This window comes from Hippopotamus amphibius, chromosome 5 (genome assembly GCF_030028045.1).
Source record: "Hippopotamus amphibius kiboko isolate mHipAmp2 chromosome 5, mHipAmp2.hap2, whole genome shotgun sequence".
In the NCBI taxonomy this organism is placed as follows: domain Eukaryota; kingdom Metazoa; phylum Chordata; class Mammalia; order Artiodactyla; family Hippopotamidae; genus Hippopotamus; species Hippopotamus amphibius.
The window spans coordinates 35,297,646-35,307,967 of record NC_080190.1 but is presented as its reverse complement, the minus strand read 5'-3'; the positions used below and the strand labels follow the sequence as shown (position 1 = coordinate 35,307,967).

At 49.8% G+C, this 10,322-nt stretch overlaps 1 protein-coding gene across 1 annotated transcript; it reads right to left on the bottom strand.

Annotated features, from left to right (window-relative positions):
• Positions 1 to 1,640: 1,640 nt before the first annotated feature.
• Positions 1,641 to 7,955, bottom strand: RBP4 (retinol binding protein 4). The gene is made up of 6 exons (XM_057735568.1): positions 7,388 to 7,955; positions 7,103 to 7,231; positions 6,871 to 7,007; positions 6,610 to 6,716; positions 3,417 to 3,629; positions 1,641 to 1,965 (listed from the first exon to the last, which is right to left on the bottom strand). Exons 2-6 carry the CDS (start codon positions 7,211 to 7,213, stop codon positions 1,928 to 1,930), a joined length of 606 nt encoding a protein of 201 aa, XP_057591551.1. The 5' UTR covers positions 7,214 to 7,231; positions 7,388 to 7,955; the 3' UTR covers positions 1,641 to 1,927.
• Positions 7,956 to 10,322: the final 2,367 nt, after the last annotated feature.

The window sequence follows — 10,322 nt, the reverse complement described above, 5'->3', positions numbered from 1 at the left end:
CAGACAACAAAAATGGGGAAGACTAGGAGAATGGGAGGTAGAAGAATCAAGAGTTTCATTTGGGGCATATACATGTGAAACCCCAGTGAGATCCAAATGGAGAGTAGGCAGTTGGATGCAAGGATGTGTGGTGTGGGCCTGCAGATCAGTGTTGAGAGTCATCAGATAGTGTTTGCAGATCTATGGTTTTATGAAATATCCCTGGGGGGAGAGAGAGAGAGAGAGAAGAAACCAGAGCCAGAGAGAACCCAGGGACATACCAGCACTTGGAGGTTGGGCCAATGGCTGGAACAGTAGCTGGAGGCCCAGCACGTAGTATGTGCTCAACCAATCTTTGTCACCCAGTAAATCAGAGCCAGCAGTTGTCTTTGCTGGTGGAGTTTCTGGAGCAGCTTGCTTTTGAAGTAAGATTTATCTCAAGCTTGAGGACAAGAGGACAGGGATCTTTTGTTCACCTTTAGTTAATAAATTTGGTAAATTAAAGCTGCTTTTTGAAGTGACGTGTGGCTATCTTATGGGCCCCTGGGGTGACAAGTGCAGCTGAAAAGCCTGGCTCTGATGGCCCCTGTTCCATGTGAATGACAGGTAGACCCTTCCTGTGCATGGTCCTCTGCCTCCTCCCTTTCTGGTGGGAGAAAAAGCACATTGATTTGGGGGCCCAGGAGCCTCCATAGTCCCCTGATATGCCAGCACCCAGGCAGAGCTCTCCGCACACACAGGAGAGAGCTGCCCTTCCCCACCTCCCAACGCTTCTCATAAATGTCAGCCTGGCATGGCCAGTGTTTGCACAGCTCCTAAGTGCTCTAACTGAACTCTCCCTGCGGCCCATCAGGCAGGCACAGTTTCCCCATATTTCACAAGAGGAGAGTGAGGCTCAGAGAATCCATACAACCAGCCCCAAGTCATACAGTGAATTATGCATGAACAGAATTTTAACGTAAATCCAAGACTCTGGTATCAAAGCCTTGATGCCATTTCAAGATGATAAACTGAGGCTCGGAACTCCTGGGAGACGGAGGCACATGGCTTTGTATGCAGTTACATATGTGTTCACAAGTGCTGCTAATGGTGTGGGACACGGGTGCCCTGCCCCAGACCCGGCTACTTCCACCCCCGCCACGCCCTTTGCTGCACACTGTAGGTAGGGGTCACCATGAGCCATCTCCTAACTCCCCCAGGGAAACCCTGCCCTCCTCTCCCGCCACATTTTGCCCACACCTGAAATAAGAAGTAAATTGGGTGTTAGAGACAGTGAAGGGCTGGGGGCGTTTCCTAGACTCTCCCTGACCCATGCCTCTCAGCCTCTCAGACCAGCGGGGGATGAGCCCGCCATCCGGCCCGCCTCAAGGGCCTGGGGCTGACTGAGGCTGGGGTCACCGGCCTGGCCCAGCCTACACTCACCTCTTTTGGCCTCCGTAGTTAAGGCCTTCCGGAGTTAATGGGGAAATCCCTTTTTCAGGAAGTTAAGAGAAGCCACGGTCATTAATAATGGAGGTTAGGCACTAGAACAGGCTGAAGGTCACGAAGAGCCAGGAGAGAAGAAACCCTCCTGGGATGTAGGGGTGCGCTCTACCCAGCCACCTACAGAACTTCTCACTTTGACACAGATGTGAACACAAATAAAAGCCCAAATCATAAGAAATGGGTAACTATACATATTTTAATAAATCAAAGTCTGGAATCCTAAGCCTCAAATGATTCCTTAGAAAACTCCAGGGAAGACAGACATTTGAATGCAAACAGATTCACTTATCCCTACATATATTGTTACGTGTACTGAACTTTTTATGTTTATGGGAGGGGGGGAGGGGGAGGAGGGGAGGGGAGGGGAGGGGAGGAAAGCGGTACAAACTAAACTCCTAAGATAGAGTTGAAGGCTGAGTGGGTTAATGGGAAGTTTCCTAGTGAAACGACACCCTCCATGTTGCTACAAAGTGTTTCTTTCTGATTTGCCATCACAGTAACCTGAAACATAGAAAACAAAGCTGTTAATGGCAGAAATATGGACCCGGTATTAAATGTCGATAGTGAATATTAGGATGAACTTAGGGCTTGTCTTTGTTCAAATGCTTCCTGTAAGGTTACAGCTAGATGTGGCTGTAATTCATAAACGCCCCTGCTTTCTGAAACCCTCTGCATTTCTCTGGTGGTGATCCAATGGGGGCCAAGAGCACAGGACCTCCTGTATTAAACAATGTTCTTTTTATTTGCCTTAAATTTGCCTCCTGCATTTCAAAGGGATAGGGGTCTGTTCTCCTGTTTTGGGACGTTTGGGCCAGGTCAGCCTGACCTCAGCTACTCTGTTAGCAGTTTTATAGAATGTTCACCATGTCCTGTGTCCCATGTCACCAGGGGGTGCCACAAGGGGCTTCAGAGTCACAAAACAACCTTGGTTTGTATCCAACTCAGTTATCTATTGAAGATCTTGGGCAACCTTCATAATCTTTCTTAGCCTCTGTGTTCTTAACTCGTAGAACGTGGATAATGAGAATACCGACTTCGTAAGGTGTCTCCAGGATTAAGTGAGATAAGGCAGGCAAAGGGGTTGGTGTGGAGCCTGGCTGGGCTGAAATCCTGCCCTACATTTAGGCTGCCCCTGGGGTGAAGCATCAAAATCTTACTTATTTACGTGTTTGGTCTGGGTTCATATCTGTTTGGTGTAGTGTGGGTTGGCTAGTTAGATGACCAACAGAGAAGTTCATTTCTGTTCTTTTTCCCTGCACTTGAGCATTACCCTATTTGGATTTTGAAACCCAGTTTCCCATGGGAGTGAATGTCTATTCAAAATAAAATGTGCACTTTCCTCCAGAATGTTACTGGTTTTAAATCAAGATCAGACGAGTAATATCCATAGAAAGATTCAATGGGTGTTCCAGGGGATCTCAAAAAAACATAAGTGAGGAAAACCAGCTAGTCGACTTACTGGTTATTTAGTTTCATATTAGAAACTAGCATTTGTTGAAATCACTCTCTTTTGAACTTACTATGGTGGTGTCTCTCTTTTAAGTTTTCACACCAACGGTCACATTCAATGCCCAGCTCTTCACCGGGGCCACTCAATCCCCAAACGATATTAATCTAGTCAAAATGGTTTTTTGGTTAGTGCAGCCAGGAGCAAAATCATGTGACCACAGACTGGGCCTAAGTAGCAGATAAAAAGGAGGAGGCTGTCCCCAGCAGTTGTACTGAATTGAAAGTGCCAGGGTTTTGGGAAAAGGCTTTTGCCCACTCCTTCTGCATCAGCCCCATGATAACACCCGTGGAAGATCTGGTCAAGAAGGACACAGACTTGGGCTCAGAGGAGCTCCCCAAACCCCCTGTTTCCTCTTGCATGTAGATGAAATGCATCTCAGGATGTTCAGACCCAGGGGCCCCTCAGGGCAAGCAGCCGGTGCCCTGCTCCACCCACCACTCACCATTGTGAACAATCAGCCGGTACTGCCTGGCCAGGCACAGCTCCTCCTGCCTCTGCCTCACGATCTTCTGCACTTCCGGGGTAAAGCCGTTAGGGTCGCGGGCAAACACGAAGGAGTAGCTGTCAGCGCAGGTGCCATCGAGGTTCAGGAGGCGGCAGGAGTACTGCACAGCATAGGTGTCGTAGTCCGTATCGATGATCCAGTGGTCATCATCTGCCAGGCAGAAAGCCACGGGCCCACTGCATCTCCCTCAGCCGCTCAGATGTCAGGGAAACTTACCGCCAGGCCCCAGAAACTAGCCACTTCCCGAAACTGGGTTCAGGAGTTAGGAAACAGGAGACTGCAGAGAATTCTGACAGCTCTTAGAAAATTGGGACCATGAGAAAGGGTCTTGTCCTTTACAGGAAAAAATCCTGGAGTTGGTGGAGGTGGGGGTACCTCATTCACTGTAATAATGCTTTCTCTCCCTGATAATAAATGCGATTGTATCTTTCTAAAGAGCAGCCAAGGATGCGGACCCATCAAAACTACAGACGAGACCTTTCTACTCCCGTCTTCTCCATCTACCCTCTGACAATATCTATGACTTTGTGGCTGATACTGACGGCCACCAACGTATGTTATCCCTAACATCAGCACGCGTCTTTTGCACTGATCTGTATCAGCTACAGATCCCGGTCATCTCACTATCCACACTGCCCTCCTGCCTCTCAGTTCCCTGGATGATCGGGTTCACGGCTTTTCTGGCTCCATCCTAATTCTAGCTGAGTAACCTGACTCACTTCTCCAGGCTGGCAAAAGCAGGTAGGTTCTGCCTTGGAGGCACAAGATGCCCCCTGTCCGACATCAGATATTCTTTCTTAGAGCTTGCACTCATCAGAGGTCTCCAGACAGAGGCAGAGCTGAGCCCTTGAAGAACTGAGATTATCTTTCTTCCTGAGACTGGGATGTAAGCCATGAAGGATAAGTGTAAACAAAGGTGGTACTAATGTCAATAAAGGCAGGATGGGAAACCACGTTAATAAGAACGTATGTGAGAGGTTTGCCATGGAGAAACAACAATGCGGATAACAAAGGTGTTATCCGAACACCTCACATTTGGTAAAATGTGTCATATCTCTACTTAACATTCTTGTTGATGTATAACCATGACCAGGACTTTCTGAGCACTTCGTTACGTGTCAGTCACTGTGTGGACGCTTTCCATGCTTTCTCAATTATTTTTCACATTGACCCAAAAGTGCACTCTATCATCCCCATTTTCCAGATAAGGAAACTGAGGCACAGAGAAACTAAATAATTCACCCAGGATCAGAACTGAGCTTCAATCTGACTCCAGAGCCCCCATGCCTAGCCTCCATACCACACTGTATTCAGGAAGTAAGTAAACTGGGAGCAACAGGGGACAAGAAACGAGAAACACAAAGCCTCTGTGTCTCCACTTCACACCCAGGTCATGAAGCAAGTGATGATCTCTGCTCTATGCGTGTTCTGTGCTGGGGGAACGCAGAGGAACCCGGATCCGCCAGCATTAAGTATGTAAGGGAGATCTCTAATGCTTGCCTGCGTCACCTCTCGGTGTGCCTCTTGGCTCTGAGAACCCCGAGAGTCCCTGCCTAGGAGGGGCTCAGCCCGAACCCAGGCCCTGCAGGAGAGCTGCACAGGCGAGGGTGGTGAGCCCCTCTTCAGCTCACTGCAGGCCCACCAGAAGGAAGACTGAGCCACCCCTGCACCTCCCAGGCTTTCCCACGGGGAGAGTGTCAGATGCCGGGGGTGGGGGGGGTCCAGACATACGACTGCTCAGCGGTGGCCACGCTCATCTGTTTGATAAGATGCAGATTCTAAAAATTAGTAATGTGGTGCCAGCTGGCATTGATTTTTGTAATCCATTATCAGAAGTTTATCTTTTACTCTAAATGGATCACTTTAGGAAGTTTTGCTGCATTATTTGAAATAATTTTTATTACCTCTAAGGATAAAAGCTTTTTTCCCCTTGTTGAATAGCAACTCCATATGTACAGTGTAAATCAATACTGAAGATGCAATTTGATAAAAAGATAAAAGTTCATCTAACACAATAGTAGAGGAAGTCAAGGAGCTCGTGCCCCATGTAGATGGGCTACCTGAAAGGACACTTCTGCCCTGGCTCACCAAGCTAAGAGTGAGCCTGAAGAGCCCCCTGGGGCCCATCTCCCAGGAGAGCTCTGACAAATTTTGTAAAATTGTAAAAGCTGGTTTGTATTAGGAGTCTCTGCTCTTCAGGGCCACCTAATCCTGACATGGGAGCTGGAACCCCTGGCTTCTGACACTGGATCTCACAAACTTGTTGCATCACCTTGGACAAAGCACTACCTTCTCTTGACTTCAGTTTGTTCATCTGCTTATTGAACCCCCTTCATAGGGTTAACTCTCCATCTCTAAGATTCCACGATATGCCTCCCCACCCCACCCCCTCCACCCGCCCACCTGCATTATTCTCTAGGTACCAAGTAGACTCCAGATTTGAAACTTTAGGAGAAATGAAGAAAAAGTAGAAAGAGTATGTATGTGTGTGTTCTCAAACATCTGCATCAGGCTGAATTTTAGAATGCTCTTCTGACAGCCCTCAACACCCTGCTCCCCATATGAGTTTCAGGGCTTGGGAGAAAGGGAAGAGGTCACTGTCACCCAGAACAACTCCCTGCCTGGCTCAGAATCTCAGCATCGGCAGGTGGGGCACCTGGGAGTGAGCCAACCCTGAATAATGCTCCCTCCGTCCTTGGATGAGAGTCTCCAAGCCTCTGCTAGGGCTCCTACTAGTCAAGCTGTTGCAAGAGATTCAGCCCAAAGAGATGGAGGAAATGCAAAACCAGGTTGAGTGCTGATGTGAGGTGGGTCTTGAGGAGGTGGGAGGTCTCAGCATGGAGAAGGCCACACACCCTAGCACACTGGCCAGATGGGTAAATGGCAGGAGGTCACGTGACAGGCCCAAGGTCCTTTTGAGCTTGGGCCAGGTTTCTGAGCTGGTGGATGGGGTGGGGGTGGTGAAGGGGCCTGGCTACTTCCAATCTCACCCCTCTAGCTTCAAGCCGGGCTGAGTTCTGGTTTCTTATAGACCATTCTTCCCAAGGCTGCCACTGTAGAAAAAAACCCAGCCATTTGGCTAGGTATGTCTCCCCTTCCCCAAGGCAGCCCCAGTGAGCTGACTACTCACTTCCTTTCTGGAGGAAGGACGCTACGCCCCAGTACTTCATCTTGAACTTGGCAGGGTCCTCGGTGTCTGTGAAGGTGCCCACCATGTCTGCGCACACGTCCCAGTTACTGCAAAAGCCAAGGGGATCCTGAGCCGGGCCGGGCGAAGGGCTTCCTCCCTGCATCCCACCCCGGGTGCTCCCGTCCCTCCCCAGCCAGGGTTTGGCGCTCTGCCCTGGGGCCCCTGCAGCGCAAAGAGCTAAGGCCCCCAGAGGTCACTGACTTTAAAAGGCGGACTCGGCCCTTGGCTGTGGCGCTCATGTGGCCATTCTCATCCACGGAGAACTCGGCTATGATGTTGTCCTGCAGAAAGAGGCCCTCGGGGTCCTTCTTGGCCATAGCGTACCAGGTGCCGGAGAACTGGGGAAGAGAGGAGAGCAGGGTTTGGTGTCCGGGAGCGCACGGCCGGCCTCCGGGAAGGGGGAATGCGGGGCATCCGGGACGCCGATACCTACGCGAGCCTTGTCGAAGTTCTCCTTGACTCGAAAGCCGCTCACCCGGCAGTCGCGCTCCGCCCGGGCGCTGCCCAGCGCCGCCAGTAGCACCAGCGCCCACACCCACTCCATCTTGCTCGGGAGTCCGCCCTGCGGGAACCGCGCGCCGTGAGCGCCTGGCGGCCGGACCACCCGGGCCGCCACTGCCCGTCCCCAGACCGCGTCCCGCCCGCGCCGGGCCCCCGCACCCCCATCCCGCTCATCCCGGCCCCCCATCCCTCCGGCGCCGGCCGGGCAGTCGCTCACGGTCGGGAGCTGTGTGCAAGCCTGGTCGCGGGTCCGGGCGCGCGTGGAGCTAGGGAGGCGAGCGCGGGCCGAGCGGCCGCTTTATAGCTCCGGGGGGAGGGGGTCGCGCTTTCGTAACGGCGCGGGGTGAAAGACCAAGGGGGAGGCGCCGGGGCCGGCGGGCCAGCACTTGCATAACGCGCCCTGACTCACTGCCGCCGGGCGCAGGGAGGGTGCCTTTGGGCGAGAGCCTCACCTCCACCGCCGCCCGGGGCTTTTGGAGCTGCCGCGCGGTGTGGCCTCGGCGGGGCCCAGCTCTCCGGCGGCGGCGAGCCGCGGGAAGCAGCCCTGGCCTGGTTACCCAGCACCAGTGCCAGCGGCCGCCAGCTGCGGCCTGGGGTGGCCTCGGGGCCCAGTTGCTCTGGCTGGAGGCTCAGGTCGGTCTGGCGGGAAGATCGTGGCCTCCCAGAGCGAGGGCGATCTGCGATGCTGCCCGGTGCGGTATTGCCCGGGCCTGGCCGTGCCAAATTGGCCCCGCGGCCCTCTGAGGGCTAGTTGTGCAGGGGTTTGGGACTGTTTCCGCCAAGTAGTTTTTCATTTTATAAAGGATGTCTTTTACTCTCTTTCAGGGGAGCTGTGGTGCCCTCTGGATCAATATTTGTTCTTTAGTTTCAACATCTTTAGAAGCATTAAAACCCTCCCTGTTAAATATTCTCCAGAAACGCAATCCTGCTCAGGACAGGAAATATTTTAGCAACCTCGGTGGTCGCCTACTTATTCTGTGGCACTTCCCTCAAACCACTTTGAAACACACCTACCAATTGTTTATGCTGCAGTTTTATTTCAAAGCCAGAGTGGAATTTTGTTTCCTTTCCAAAACAGCTAAGGTGAATTGACTGGGAAGCGGAGCAGAGGGGGAGGTGAACAAATGTCCATAACGTCAATGGACAATGAAGTCGAAATGCTGTGACCGGTTGTGTGATTTTGCCCAGTCATGGAACAATTTACGGACCATGTTGTTCTCCTTCTATTCAGAGTGAAGAGTTCCTCTAATCTGATCAAAGCAGTCAGAAGATGCAGCTTTGGACTGAATGAGTATGAGGGCATGTGGCAAAGAGACATCATCTTTTTGTAACATTCCTACTATACAATATCAGTTCTGTCTCCATGGCCCAAACTGGAAAGGACTGAGATGAAATTGGTCCATTTTGCTACCACCAGACCTGAAATAAGAGCGGGTGGAGGTAGAGGAAATTGGCTGTCACGCAGAGAAATAAAGACTGGATGGTCTTTACAGGGCATTGGGGTTACTTCTGAGCCTCCTGAAAAAAACACCTGTGGCTCCTGCCCCTTTCCTGTGGCTCTTTGGGCATCTCCTTGCCTGGTTCTCTGCTTCCACTTTCCACCTTCGCCTGCACTTCTGGTCTCCATTTGAGTCTTCAGAGTGTCTCTGGAGTTGACGTCAACGATGATGCAACCAATTAACTCCTTATTGCCCCCTCCTTCCTGCTAAGAACGCCCTGTTTTAGGCCTACCAGTTAAGTAGGAAGTCTTCTGGTGAGGTCAATTTTATCACAAGATGTATAATCCCAAACAGCTCAAATAACGTCTGCTCCAGAGCTGCTCCTGCAGGGGCCCTGTGCGCAGCCATTCATGTGGTAGTACCTATGCTCCCCAGGTGGCAAAGACTTTTAGCGCACATCCCTAACTCCTGTCCAATGCGTGGATCCCCTCTTTGACATTCCAAAGTAGAGGTCTATCAGCCTCTCCTCCAGCATCTCCAGTGATGGAGAGCTCCTGGCTGAGCCCAACTGTCTCTGGACCGTTATGACTGCCAGAAAATTTCTCCCGATACTCCCAGCCCTTGTTAACTGTTTCTCCAAGAACATATTCTTGTGGTCCTTGCTCGCACCATATATTAAATAAATATAGGGGATTTCAATGCATTTTTATGGTGATTGTTTTTGCGGCAGCATGTTTTTATTTATTTGTTAGATGCTTAAAATTTGATGTAACTGTTCTTCCTCCCCACTCCACTCTCTTTTAATGATAAATCATGAACTTCGGTGTCCCAGATACCAGCAAAGAAAAACAGTTTATTTTGGCGTTCTCACTCGAATTTCTTCATGATTCCAAACATGTGAGTACAGGCCAACGGGTGTTTTTAACTTCAGTGCTTTGAAGTTTATCCTCATAAAATAATTTTTCAAATATACATATGTGTGTATAATAGCAAAGGAAAAGTATTCACAGTGATTACTGTGTGATAGGATTAGGGACATTTAAAGGTTTATTATTGATTTGTACCTTTTTGTAGTTTCCTACAGTGAAAATATTTAATCAGAAAATAAAACAAATATTCTCTTTGCAAACATTTTTCTCTTTTTCTTCTAGAAGTAAAATTATAGTCTAAATTACACCTTACAGACTGTATATAATATACACAAAAGTTCATTTCCTTGTCATACTTCATGGAGAGACAGACCATGTTTCCTTCATCTTGGTATCCACCCCACCCCTCAGTTTTCCACAGGATTTATCAAGAGATTTACACATAGTAGGTGCTTGATCAATAGATATTGATTTAATTTGTTTTATTTAAATCAGTCACTTTAGGTAAACTTTATATTTATTTAAAAAGACCTGGTCAGAGGTCCCTCTTTCTAAAATATAATTCCTAGTCTTTAACAATTGTAGCAAAGATGGCTAGCTGTCCTTTCACGAAAAAGTTTTCACTCCCCTTCCATGGTGTAGAGTTGTTGGAAAGAGGCTGCCCTGCCAGAGGGCACCTCCCCACTTCCTGCAGCTCTATAAGGCCACACACCTATGTTCTGTTCAGTGGAATGTGGATGAAAGTGCTGTGTATCATTCCCAGACAGGGCTTATAAAAACTGCCCGTCTAATTGTCTTTGCTGTCTGTCTTCCCTCATCTGCTGGCTGGTGAAACCTCCGTCAG